Below are 15,000 nucleotides of genomic sequence, written 5' to 3'. Positions count from 1 at the left end.
TATTGAATGACTGTGATTGTGAAAATATTCACAATCACGCCCTGGTGTGTGTGTGTGTGTGTGTGTGTGTGTGTGTGTGTGTGTGTGTGTGTGTGTGTGTGTGTGTGTGTGTGTGTGTGTGTGTGTGGGCGTGCGTGCGTGCGTGCGTGCGTGCGTGGGCGTGTGCGTGTGTGTGGGTGTGTGTGTGTGTGTGTGTGTGTGTGTGTGTGTGTGTGTGACCTAGTTTTATCAACCATGACTAGGGGCAGGGTGGTACATCCTGTCAGCTCTGGGCTTCAACAGGAAGTGTGTGTTGCCAGTTCCTGTGATAAGACACACACAGACACACACACACACAAACACACACACACACACACACACATACACCATCCGATGACACCATTTTCCAGTCTTTTTGTGAGTCTTTCTCTCTCTCTCTCTTTCTCTCTCAATTCAATTCAATTCAATTCAATTCAATTCAATTCAATTCAATTCAATTCAATTCAAATTACCTTTATTGGCTATGTCATCTACAACAGAATTAGCAGCGTGATCAAGCATAGTTTGTCGTAAACAATATACCGTATGACAAAATGACTCATTGAAAACATGCACAAAGCATCACTAGTTCGTAGGTACATTTAGCATGTTTAGGGCAACCAGTATTCATCACAGTATCACAGTAACCAGACTCTTGTTGTAAATATACTGTAGTGCACTTAGGAACACATCTTGCGCTGAGCAAATCTCATTTAGACTAGCTGGCACCGCTCTAACATGCCAGTTTTTCCCAATGAGCAGGGTTCATCGCCATGTTGGCTTGTCTCAGAGTTAAAGGACAACTCCTCCCTAAATCACTTCTAGGCTCATTTTCCTATTTATATTGATCCCAAAAGACTGTCCATGGGGTCTATTAGGCAGAAATGCCCCTGTTGTCCAGTTTCCCCAGCAGAACCCAGCAGCTCTCAAAGCATAGAGTGGAGCCTATAAGCCTATCGCTTTTATACTATTTGTCTTTTCTTTTTTTATGAATGTGCTACTAGTTGTCATTACAAATCCATCCATGCCTTCGTTGTCCCTCACAAGCCACTGCAATCTCAAAAATAATGTTTTGGGGTGAGCATTCTTCACAAGTGCCAATCAAAGTGACTGTACTGGCCAATCACAGGGCATCTTTTCCGGGACTTGGCAAAACACATAAAAGCCTAACATCTGTTTAGCAGAGTGTGATGACTTGTGTGGGACAACAATGACATGCGTGTGTTTGTAATGACAACTTGTACCACATTCATGAAAATTAAAAACACTTTTGACCACAACAAATAGTGTAAAAGCGATAGGATTATAGACTCCACTCTATGCTATGAGGGCTGCTGGGTTCTGCTGGGGAAACTGGACAACAGGGGAATTTCTGCCTAATAGACCCCATGGACAGTCTTTTTGGATATAAGTACGAAAATGAGCCTAGAAGTGATTTAGGGAGGAGTTATCCTTTAAGGGGGTCCTTGCAAATAAAACCTTCGAGAACCATTAGCACTAGTGCACTCCTAATGTGCTATAGCAGGGGTCCTCAACGTTTTCAGGCCAAGGACCCGTTAGTTGAGAGAGAGATGAAGCAGGGACCCCCACAACCTTATCATAGATTCCATATAGTTTCATTGTTTGACAGCACAATCATCAGTGTATTTGGGATTCAGGATCATTCAACCACTTGAACTGTCAATATTTAATAAACCTGACCTTTCACTCTGTACTTAGTCTGCTCTTTTTCCCCTCTACACCAAACCTCTTTGCCGAAAATAGCAGCTCTACAAGCTCAACGCTTGTACAAGCTCGTTGCGAGCTTATAGATCTCTTATTTTTGGATAAAGTTCTCAAAATATGGACCCTAGGGTTCAAGTGGTGAATATAGAAAAGGAGAAAAAAGGTTTCTATCACACAAAGATTTGGAGGACCCCCTGTAGTAACTCTGAGGACCCCCTAGGTGTCCCGGACCCCCTGTTGAAGACCCCTGTGATATAGTGTCGTGGTAAATAAGTCATGCATATTCTGAAGAAAACCTGGAGACTTGACATTTCGTAATTGGGTCTGAATACGAATATTATAATGGTGTGTAAAACAGAAAATCTAAAATTTGCCGTGGACATGGCCAAGTCTTTGCCAGGGACACATTTGTCCGTGTGCAGACTTATTGATGACCCCTGCCAATGAGGTGAAATGAAATGAAATACCCTCCTCATAGGGAACAGGTGGAACTCACTAAACTCTGTTACACAGGGATGCACACAATGATGTGTAGTCCTTAAGGTGGTTGCAATGCATTAGACATCCTTCTCCTGTCACGACAGCTCACAAATCTTGCTGCTGTGTTTGCACATCGTTGTACTTCCACCCAAACAGACATGGGAGTTTTTTGTTAGTCATGTTTTCAAACTCTCCTCAGGTGGTAATCTGTGGGAAGTATGTGTGCCTCTGATGTCTGTAGGAGGTGTAGGCATCTCAGTTTCTACCTCGTTTTGTGTGCCGTGGGTTTGTCTTCTCTTGGGAGCCAGGTCTGCCTATGGCAGCCTTTCTCGATTGCAAGACTGTGTTCACTGAGTCTGTAGCCTACATACTACATACAGGTAGTCAACATTTTCTTTAGTTTTTGGATCAGTCATAGTGCTCAGGTATTCTGCCACTGTGTGTTCTCTGTTTAGAGCAGGGGCGCTGTGATGCGTTTTGAGCTTGTAGATCGGCTATTTTTGGAGCTGTGTGAAGCACAGGCTCCCTATACGTGGCCGTGTGGGTCTGTCTGTGTGTCTGTGTGTCTGTCTGTGTGTCTGTATGTAGCCTGAACTTCCTAAACTTCGGCACGCTACTAGTCCCACAGTTTTGCCACCACACACTCGCGCCATATGTCAAATCGACCGGCTTACTCGGGAATAGTGGGCTAGTAACTTGCTAAGAGAAAGGTTCAATAGTTTAATTGATATTAATTTATTAGTGAATTAATTTTCCCCATTGACTTATAATGGGAATCGCAAAAACTCACATTCAATTATTTGTCTCTCGCAAACCATAGGGGCTAGAGTTTCAAGACTTGGAGAGGAGGTTCATAATGATTTCAAGGATTAAATAAAAAATAATTGTGTCATTTGGCCGCATGGTGGCGCCATAACACCCCACTTTACGTTTTGGCCTGTAACTCTTGAACCGTAGGTCGGAAAATTAAAAATATTTTTTCCCTGGATTCCTTGGGTCATGACGCATCTCCCCATATAGGCCACGCCCATTTGCGCCATGATAGATTTTCCGCCATCTTGAAATTTCTCCAAAACACACTTTTTGCTCCTTTTCCTACATATTTTCTTCAAATGTCACAAAAATCGGTACACATGATCCACACACACACACACACACACACACACACACACACACACACACACACACACACACACACACAGCTCCACTTCACACGGGTGTGATTTTTCTTCTTTTGAATTGGAATCCTATTTTCTTTTTTTTTCTTTTTTTTATTGGAATCCTGAAATGTACCATTTTGATTTAATTTCAAACTCATTTAGTTATATACTCATGTTAACTTTATGAACCTAAATACAAATACATTGGACATAAAAAATACATTTTAATACTACTATACTAGTCATTAAGCTACTAATCTATACTGGCGGAATTAAAGCCGGTCATGTTTGAAATTGTAACAGCTGAAATCAATAATATATCAATATTCCGGTATTAACCTGTGGGCCGCATTAAATGGAGGTGGGGGCCGCATGTGGCCCCCGGGCCGCCAGTTGCCCATGTATGGTTTAGAGCAAACTAGCATTCCATTTTGCTCTGGTTTTAGGTCGATTTTCTCTGGTGTGTCAGATAGCTTTCTTTTTGTCTTCTTATAGTTTGGTTTAATTTGTTGTCTGTCTGGTGGTTGTGCTTGTGTTTGTGCACAGGGTCCCAGAGCATAACTGGCCAAGGGCACCTCTCTAGGGTTACACTGTACGTGAGGGTCTTGTTGTGGAGCGTGCGGAGAATGGATTCCGAGAATTCGGCTTGCAGAATCTCAATTTGGTGTTTATCCCATTTTTCAAGGTCTTGACTTGACTGGCAAGTGCGGCCCAGACCTCGCAACCATAGAGAGAAATGGGTTCTGAAACGGAGTCTAGTATTTTTAGCCAGATTTGAATTGGGATGCTGATGAGATCAAGTTGCTGTTGTAATCCTTGTTTGGTTGGAGACAGCAACACCTGATTGGCCGTGAACTGATTTGACTTCTGTGTCGGCTATGGGAATAAGGATGGTTTGAGCAGTTGCAAAATGTTAATACATGCTTAATTTGTGCGTGTGTGTGTGTGTGTGTGTGTGTGTGTGTGTGTGTGTGTGTGTGTGTGTGTGCGTGCGTGCGTGCGTGCGTGCGTGTATGTGTGTGTGTGTTCAGTTGGTGTTTGAGGTAGTATCAACTGGACAAAGGAGTCTTCTGGCCATCAAAGACATTGCAGTCCAAGGACACGAATGTAGTAAGTACTACACCCACACACACACACACACACACACACACACACACACACACACACACACACACACACACACACACACACACACACACACACATTAATTCATTAATTGCTTCCTTGATTGGTTCCAATATCGGAGCCAATAGAGCAGGCGTACTAGCGTTTCAGACGATAGAAGCATGCGCAGTAAGGTTTCAAACGGTAGACGGATACGCAGCAGTAGCCTGATACTTCAGTCCGCACATCACCACCCCCTGTTGGTGGGTGGTGTGTAGTGTGGACTGAACCCGCATATATTTTATTTTATTTCAGGCTCGCCTGAAGAGCGGGCGAATTGAATGGGCCAATCAGGGTTGTATGCTTGGGGCACGTGGTTTGGCTGCTCCGGTCTCAGCCCCCTCCAAACAGAGCTCTTCTGCCCACGTCAGAGCAGTGTAGGCCCACGTGAGATTCACTAGTGGACTCTGATTGGTGTCCTCTGCCCACGTGAGAGTCTAGTGGACTCTGATTGGTCCGTGAAAACTGTCATGGCGGAGTCAGACTCGACTCGAATTATTTTAATAAACTATACAATAGTGCCGTTTCATTACGTTTTAATACCATTTTGCACTAACGTAAACATGCAGTCATATAATATGTTATGAGAAATAACGTATTTTTGCAATGACACGCCACGTCGCCGTCGGAGGCTCTAAGCGTGTGTGTGTGTGTGTGTGTGTGTGTGTGTATGTGTGTGTGTGTGTGTGTGTGTGACGTCAATAGGCTTTAGCCCGCCCCCGCTGAAGTAGAATGTCTGCTCGAAATCTCAGACTCTCTCCCCCACGTAGTGTGGTGTGTTGAGTCTGACGCTTGCAGTCAGGCTAACGCAGCACTGCTTTGAATGCGGAAGTCCTGCCATCCCATAATTGACCACCTGGCGACGGCAACTTCACTGTTATAGACATTATTCATCGGGCGGCCAATTTTGCATTGAAAAACCTGGGTGGCAACGGGGTGGCGTTTCATTAATTTAATGGCAATAATGGCTGCTGTGTGAATATGGTCTACACCACGGTTCTGGGGGCTTGGTCCATCCATCCATCCATTGAGGGAATTTGCTTCTCCCATTGTGCAGCAGAAACAGCAAACAATGTCAAACTGATTCTAGCTGCTAAAAACTTCACATTTGGATCATTGCTTAAAAAAGCAACATAACATTTAGAGATGGACCGATTGCAAAATTCTTGGCCGATACCGATCCACCGGTTTTATGAAGGTCTGACCTGCCAAAACCGATTTTTCCGATACCGATTTCTTTAGCTAAGAACTAGGAAATAGGGTTGCTCCAATACCCTTTTGTTTCAGGCCAAGTAGGCCTACAAGACATACTTCAATTTGAGTACCAATAAGCTAGAAGAACACTAATGCCAAATCAATCACAATAGTACAATATCCAAAATCACAGACAATATCCAGTCTAATATGACCGTCTGGACTAGGCAGGAGGAAAGCAGGTGACGCATGCTTTTTTCCCCCCTTCTTTTTGGAGACGACATTGACACAGGATTATGGAATATATCCTTACATTGCAAAGGTAATCAGCACCATCTATATTCTGTAGGCTGCCTCCAAGTAGACTGGCTGCTACTTGCTAATGTTTACGTCACAGGACCGAGCATCATGCTGTGCAGTGCAAGAGATACAATTGGCCGATTTTGGCATATTTATGTCAGTGACCTGCCGATCACCGATTTGGCCGGTTTGATATGATACCTGCCGATTTCTGATATTGGCCGATACCGATGTCCATCCCTATGTTTTTTGCATAAGGATTATATTTATTACTTGTGAGTCATGTCAGAGAGGTGAGGTACAGGCTAAAAAAATGTCTCTCTTTCCCTCTCTCTCTCTCTCTCTTGATTGAAAGGCAGCCTAAACTTTTAATTTGTTTGCAGTAATTCCTTCTGTATGGATATTAACACTCTCATGTTTGGGGGGGTTTGCTGTATTCTGTCACATTTATTAATCTATATGTGGCTGTTAATCAAAAGTCTTTGCCTATTGTTTCATTGACACACATCGTGACACGCGCTGACACTCTCTCTCTCTCTCTCTCTCTCTCTCTCTCTCTCTCTCTCTCTCTCTCTCTCTCTCTGCCCAAACTTTGACTTTGTTTCCAGTAATTCATTTCTGTTGCTTGCTTGATATTATGACTCATTATTTTGGGGTTTTGCTGTATTTTGTGGCATTTATTAATCTATATGCGCATTATGCGGCTGTTGATCAATTGTCGGGTTTAGACTACTGTTTGTTTGGCACACATGTCATGACATGCGCTGCCACTGACAATCAATGAGACTGCTGCCAAGCAGTTCACTTGTGTTTGGTTACCTCTACTGATTAGTTCTTTGTAAATTAGCTGTTCCAACGTTCTAAAAGACAAGTGATGATGATAAATGAATGATGATAAAAAACATTTTACCAACAGTAAAATAATAATTACCAATGTCCAATGGCGGCATCGGACATCCAAAACGACTGATACCTCGGGGCAAAAAAAAATGATGGATGAATGGTCCATCCATCTGTTTTTTTACCCACATTGTTTTGGTTTTGTTACATGATGTCAAACATACACACAAGCACGCATGCACACACGCACGCACACACACACACACACACACACACACACACACACATACACGCACACGCTGCCTTGCTCAAGGGATCATGGGACTGGTTATACTGTTGCCGTATTGAAATGTGATTTATCTCCCTGGAGTCAGAGATAATAGAACATCCCATAATAGAGGAGAGGAGAGGAGAGGAGAGGAGAGGAGAGGAGAGGAGAGGAGAGGAGAGGAGAGGAGAGGAGAGGAGAGGATGACACATAGAAGATGAAATACATTATGTCAATATACACCATACTACACATAATAGTTATTGTTTATTTCTAAACTAAGGTTAAAATGGTTGGGAGATACAATTCAGAAGTTTAGAACAATGCCTGTTCGGAATGCATGCCCCTCTGGTTATCCCTTGTAATAATGTAAACAAATATAAATGAGTTTTTGCAGTAAACACTGCAGTAAACACTTTTTCAATGTGTGTATTAACATTATTCTTTAGTATATAATGTAATAATTGTGTTTTTCTAGTGAATACTCCTCACGTCCTGCATATAAAATCATTAAATTAGCATTTATTTTATATTACAATGTAATAATTGTGTTTTTTCTAGTGAACACGCCTCACTTCCTGCATATAAAAGGCGTGGAGGTGAACGCCAGACAGACGGCCACGTTCCACTGTACGGTGAACGGACGACCTCAAAACTACATTCACCTGTGGCTTCAGGTAATTATCTACCTCATTAACATATACCTCATTAGCATAGCATGCAGGTATACCTAACCTCTTTAACATACAGTTAATATAAACTCATTAGCATATACTGTAGGTAAACAACCTAACCATATTGGCATACACTTAACACTTAACCTTATTAATCTATCTATAAATGCGAGAAGTCTCTGCGTGTGTGTTTGTAATCCGCGTATCTCGAGAACCGTTCGTCCCACCGGCTTCAGATTCGGCACGCGCGCTCCCCGCCGCGGCGCGGAGTGCAGTGCCGGGCCTCGACCCGACCCGACGCACGTTTTTTCCGAAACGGCGCAAAACGTTCGGAATCTCCTTATGCGGAGCTGATTGTTACATCAGGCTGTTCCGGAGGAAATCATGTCATTGTGACATCACTTCATAAAAGGCTCTGACATCACGTACACCACATGACCCCACACTCCTATGACAACACGGGCATATTTACATTGTTCCCGAGTTGGCCAGGGCGCCGACTAGACGCTCGGCCGCCCATCTCCATATATGGGCATAAATGGACGTATCGGCGCAAGCGCTGACTCATTGTGACATACAATGGACGCAATCTCCGTATATGGGCATAAAGGGGACACAGATACAGAGATCTCCATATATGGGCATATGGGCATTCTGACATCACTTCTGCTGACTCAAAGACAAACAGGCAAACAGATGGTCAAAACGGGTCCTACAGAGATCTCCATATATGGGCATTTTTACATTGTTCCCGAGTTGGCTAGGGCGCCGACTAGACGCTCGGCCGCGCATCTCCATATATGGGCATAACGGGTCCTACAGAGATCTCCATATATGGGCATATTTACATTGTTCCCGAGGCGGCGGGGAGCGCGCGTGCCGGGCCTCGACCCGACCCGACGCACGTTTTTTCCGAAACGGCGCAAAACGTTCGGAATCTCCTTATGCGGAGCTGATTGTTACATCAGGCTGTTCCGGAGGAAATCATGTCATTGTGACATCACTTCATAAAAGGCTCTGACATCACGTACACCACATGACCCCACACTCCTATGACAACACGGGCATATTTACATTGTTCCCGAGTTGGCCAGGGCGCCGACTAGACGCTCGGCCGCCCATCTCCATATATGGGCATAAATGGACGTATCGGCGCAAGCGCTGACTCATTGTGACATACAATGGACGCAATCTCCGTATATGGGCATAAAGGGGACACAGATACAGAGATCTCCATATATGGGCATATGGGCATTCTGACATCACTTCTGCTGACTCAAAGACAAACAGGCAAACAGATGGTCAAAACGGGTCCTACAGAGATCTCCATATATGGGCATTTTTACATTGTTCCCGAGTTGGCTAGGGCGCCGACTAGACGCTCGGCCGCGCATCTCCATATATGGGCATAACGGGTCCTACAGAGATCTCCATATATGGGCATATTTACATTGTTCCCGAGGCGGCGGGGAGCGCGCGTGCCGGGCCTCGACCCGACCCGACGCACGTTTTTTCCGAAACGGCGCAAAACGTTCGGAATCTCCTTATGCGGAGCTGATTGTTACATCAGGCTGTTCCGGAGGAAATCATGTCATTGTGACATCACTTCATAAAAGGCTCTGACATCACGTACACCACATGACCCCACACTCCTATGACAACACGGGCATATTTACATTGTTCCCGAGTTGGCCAGGGCGCCGACTAGACGCTCGGCCGCCCATCTCCATATATGGGCATAAATGGACGTATCGGCGCAAGCGCTGACTCATTGTGACATACAATGGACGCAATCTCCGTATATGGGCATAAAGGGGACACAGATACAGAGATCTCCATATATGGGCATATGGGCATTCTGACATCACTTCTGCTGACTCAAAGACAAACAGGCAAACAGATGGTCAAAACGGGTCCTACAGAGATCTCCATATATGGGCATTTTTACATTGTTCCCGAGTTGGCTAGGGCGCCGACTAGACGCTCGGCCGCGCATCTCCATATGTGGCCCAGCGCCCCCAGCAGCCAGTCATCTCGGGGACTGTCATTATTCCCTACAGCCAAAATGATTTTTTATTTTTTTTTGCTCTCTAAAAAGATAATGCCACAACAGCATCTCATAATATCTAGGCTACATTTCACTTAAACGCCAGAGCTTAACTCTGCATGTAAATAAGACTTTTTTTAATTAATGTGAGAGATCGGTACATAATTCTGTTAGTCCTCCCAGTTTATATTAGCTAAAATGCTAACTAGCCAGCCTTTGTTAGCCGTTTGTAGCCAAATGCGGTAATATCGGGACTCCATTACTTAGCGATGCAACCCACAGTATCTATCCCATTAATTTAATGCCACGTGTGTTCCAAATGAACAATTATTAACCACGTAATGTATGATTTAGTGTATTATTTTATTTATTATTCTTCCGCCGTTCTTCCGCTGTTTCTTCTTCTACGCTGGTGAATGATCCGTTCCTGCCTGGAGCGGCCTGGAGACGTCTGTGACGTATGCGTGCGGAAGCTTCCTTTGTCACTGAGTTAGCTTAGCATTGGGTATGGCAATAGATCAGTGTCGTCCTAAACTATCTAATTCTAACGTTCAGGGCGTTTGTTTTTTTGGACAATAAATTGACAGCCAAGAAAACATGGATGGAATGCAATCGTTCACTCGCCGTCGGAAAGTTTACTTTAGAGTAGACTATTCTGGTTGACTGGCTATGAGTGGCTAACGGCTAACGCTAGCTAGCGTTAGCTAGCGCTAGCTGCAGGCTATAAACAAATAAAACGTGACCCAACTCTATTGTTGCTCTCTTCTACAAGCTCACAACGCGAGGCGGTTAAGCCTGTAGATTGTGTTTTATTATCAGGTCAGATAATCCTTCTGACTAAAGTTACACAAACACTGATTATGCTACATTTAGCACAGTTAGCCCTGTTGCGCACGTAATACATTCACTTCAACCTCGTGTTGAGCAGTTAATCCTATTTGCTACGTACGTCTACAAAAACCTTCATATTTCAAAGATAACGTGCTTACTGAAGTCTCACAGATGTCACAGTATGGTACGCTCAAGCAGAATTACCCGTATCTTTCGTATTGTTTAATAAACTGCATTTTAATCCGATCAGATGCCATTTTCTGTTGTTTTTCAGCCATGCGACCCCATCGGTTGCGAGGTGTACTGCACTTAGATACATTAATACCTTTTTAAGGAAACGACGACCGATCGGATTAAAATGCTCCTCATTAAATAATACGATCATTACGGGACATCCTGCTGGAGCGTACCCTATGGTGACATCTGTGAGCCTTCAATAAGCAATTTATCTTTGTAATCTGACCGTTTGTGTAGACGTATGTAGCAAATTGGTTAAACTGCGTAACAGCAGATTGTGTTGAATTCACGGTTGGCGCAGCGTAGCGTCTTTACATTTAGCCCAATAATGCTTGAGATGCTGTTGTGGCATTATCTTTTTAGAGAGCAATAACTACATTTTAAAACATACATAAACCACTTTAGCCCTATGTTATACCAAGGCTATTTGAAAATAGCCGATCTACAAGCTCACAACGCATTGCGGTGCGACGCGTTGTGAGCTTGTAGATCTGCTATTTTCAAACATTTTGTACTTTTACTTTTGGTACTTTAAGTACATTTGGATACCAATACTTTTGTACTTTTACTCAAGTACATTTTTAATTCTGGACTTTTACTTGTAACAGAGTGATTCTACATTGCAGAATTGATACTTTTACTTAATTATAAAATGTTGGTACTTTTTCCACCACTGTGTAAACGTTTGTGTTCTCATGCCAATAAAGCTTCTTTGAATTGAAGATTGAATTGAAGATTGCTCCCCATGTGGCGGAGTCAGGTCATTGCAGGTTAGAAATTTATTTAAAACTTGAATATCTCAAAAGTCCTATTTCAGCATGGCATCATTCTATAAGCCATATCTTCAAAACTGTTGGGTCAATCTCCACAACCAATATATCATTTTGTAGCTATGATCCCCAGCTTTCAAATGAAATGAAAAAATGAAAATGAAAAAAATTGCAATGACTGGCTGCTGGGGGTGCTGGGACACATATATGGGCATAACGGGTCCTACAGAGATCTCCATATATGGGCATATTTACATTGTTCCCGAGTTGGCTAGGGCGCCGACTAGACGCTCGGCCGCACATCTCCATATATGGTCATATATGGAGATGTGCGACTCATTGTGACATAAAATGGACGCAATCTCCGTATATGGGCATAAAGGGGACACAGATACAGAGATCTCCATATATGGGCATATGGGCATTCTGACATCACTTCTGCTGACTCATTCTGACATCACTCCTGTACTTTGCACGTGTTGAATCTCTATATATGGAGATAACCGACGCATCTCACAAGCCATGGGCATAAATGGACACACGCAAACACATGGTCAAAACAGATCCTATGACAACAGGTATAATGGGGTTTGCATTAAAGGGCGGGGCATTCATCCCCTATTTACATTGTTCCCGAGTTGGCCAGGGCGCCGACTAGACGCTCGGCCGCCCGAAGGGCGGCCGAGCTTCTAGTAATATTAATAAGGTTAGGGATATTATACAGATTATGGTCAGGTTGTGGTTAAACAAGAAGTTGAAGGGTAAATGTTAGGGGTGTAACGATATAGTAACTGTATCGAAATATCGTTTTTAACTTAAAAAATCGAAGTATATCGAAATGAAAACAGCTAAAATCGAATCGTATCGTTTTATTTTGTATCGTATCGAATCGGCAGTGCAAAGAATCGATTGTATCGATACTACCTACTTGTGCATTGTATTTAGTATTTTTAAGAAGAAAAAATGAAAAGGAGGGGTTTAATTACTCTTCCTTTCCATATAGCTACACTGGTCTATCGATAAATGTGTGTAATCTCTGGGTTCATGTCAAGGTGCAGGTTTGTCAATATACAATGTCCATGTATTTGGCAGATAATCACTGTGTTTACTTATTTATATCCATAATAATACATGTTTCCCTTAAAAACATGCACTATCCACTCCTTTCACACAGATTTAATTTCTTTGCTAAATAGTTACTATATCGATTTTAAATAATTAAATCGAATCGTATCGTATCACCATGAATGAACCAATATCGTCCATGTATCGTATCGTCAACCATGTATCGTGATATGTATCGAATCGCTGTTAAAATGAATCGTTACACCCCTAGTAAATGTAGGTGTGATACTGATGTACCGTGCAATCCGTGCATGGTCAAATCATCTGTTCTTTGCATTACTTCCAACCATTTTCCAGCATTTTTTTATATATATATATGTGTACCAATTTCCCTGGGAGCCAGTCATCTCGGGAACTGTCATTATTCCCTACAGCCAATATGACGTTTTTTTTTTTTTTCTCTCTAAAAAGATAATGCCACAACAGCATCTCATAATATCTAGGCTACATTTCACTTAAACACCAGAGCTTAACTCTGCATGTAAATAAGACTTTTTTTAATTAATGTGAGAGATCGGTACATAATTCTGTTAGTCCTCCCAGTTGATATTAGCTAAAATGCTAACTAGCCAGCCTTTGTTAGCCGTTTGTAGCCAAATGCGGTAATATCGGGACTCCATTACTTAGCGATGCAACCCACAGTATTTATCCCATTAATTTAATGCCACGTGTGTTCCAAATGAACAATTATTAACCACTTAATGTTGTTATAATGATTTAGTGTATTATTTTATTTATTATTCTTCCGCCGTTCACTTCCGCTGTTTCTTCTTCTACGCGGGTGAAAATGATCCGTTCCTGCCAGGAGGCGTCTGTGACGTATGCGTTTGTCTTCCGTGAAGCCTTCCTTTGTCACTGAGTTAGCTTAGCATTGAATAGAAAAGTGTCGTCGTAAACTATCTAGTTCTAACGTTCAGAGCATTTGTTTTTTTGGACAATAAATTGACAGCCAAGAAAACATGGATGGAATGCAATCGTTCACTCGCCGTCGGAAAGTTGACTTTAGAGTAGACTATTCTGGATGAATGGCTATGAGTGGCTAACGGCTAACGCTAGCTAGCGTTAGCTAGCTGAGTTAGCTTAGTTAGATGACCAATTTCGATAGGGCACGAGTTCTGGTGTTGCATACGTATATAGAAGCGCATTCCCACAGAGCAACGTGGGACTGGGTGCCCTATAGAATGTTGTGTCACTTCCGGTAGCAATTAGCATAGCTACAGTTATCTATTGTTAGATGTTAGATAACAACATTACGTGGTTAAAATTGTTCATTTGGAACACGCGTGGCATTGAATGAACGGGATAAATACTGTGGTTTGCATCGCTAAGTAATGGAGTTCCGATATTACCGCATTTGGCTACAAAGGGCTACAGTTACGAAATAATTCACACAGTACAAGGAACAAAGGATTACATTTGGGCATTATGAGAGAGATAGAATAGTAGTTTTAATACCGAGGATAGAACGCCTCGTTTATTGATATACCAGTGGTGGAAAAAAATAGCCGATCTACATGCTCACAACGCGTCGCATCGCGCCGCGTTTTGAGCTTGTAGATCTGCTATTTTCAAATTACCAAGGTATAAAATAGGGCTAAAGTGGTCCGTGCATGTTTTATAATATTATAATTTATATCTGCAAAGTAATTAGTAACTAAAGTTTTCAAAAATTGTAGTGGAGTAAAAGTACAATATTTGGAACCGAGATGTAGTGGAGTAGAAGTAAAAGTATTGGAAATTGGATTTACTAAAGTAAAGTAGAAATAGCCAAGTTCTCTAAGTTAGACTGTATGTAAACGTTTGTGTTCTCATGCCAATAAAGCTTTTTGAATTGAATTGTGCCTCTCTACTTCCCCATGTGGCGGAGTCACGTCATTGCAGGTTAGAATTATATTTAAAAGGTAAATATCTCGGAAGTAGTATTTTAGCATGGCATCATTCTATAAGCCATATCTTCAAAACTGTTGGGTCAATCTCCACAACCAATATATCATTTTGTAGCTATGATCAATAGCTATAAATGTGTGTTTCAGGGTATTGGGGGTGTAGGCCTACATCTTCTAAATGTGTGTTTCAGGGTATTGGGGGTGTAGGCCTACATCTTCTTCTAAATGTGTGTTTCAGGGTATTGGGGGTCGCCAGGCGTTTGTCAGAGAAACCAAGGCGG

At 42.6% G+C, this 15,000-nt stretch overlaps 1 protein-coding gene across 3 annotated transcripts in view; it reads left to right on the top strand.

Moving 5' to 3' along the window:
- LOC308306559 (receptor-type tyrosine-protein phosphatase mu-like) overlaps positions 1–15,000 on the top strand; it is a 144,849-nt gene that overhangs the window by 3,978 nt on the left and 125,871 nt on the right. For all 3 annotated transcript variants that reach the window (XM_080751591.1, XM_080751590.1, XM_080751592.1), the window contains exons 3-5: positions 4,415–4,493; positions 7,711–7,826; positions 14,958–15,000. The exon at positions 14,958–15,000 is cut by the window's right edge and continues 132 nt beyond it. In XM_080751591.1, the coding sequence (XP_080607717.1) occupies positions 4,415–4,493; positions 7,711–7,826; positions 14,958–15,000 (238 nt within the window). The remainder of the gene's footprint in view (positions 1–4,414; positions 4,494–7,710; positions 7,827–14,957) is intronic.

Source organism: Nannobrachium achirus (assembly GCF_963921795.1).
Source record: "Nannobrachium achirus genome assembly, chromosome: 21".
In the NCBI taxonomy this organism is placed as follows: domain Eukaryota; kingdom Metazoa; phylum Chordata; class Actinopteri; order Myctophiformes; family Myctophidae; genus Nannobrachium; species Nannobrachium achirus.
This window is presented reverse-complemented; position numbering and strand designations above follow the sequence as displayed.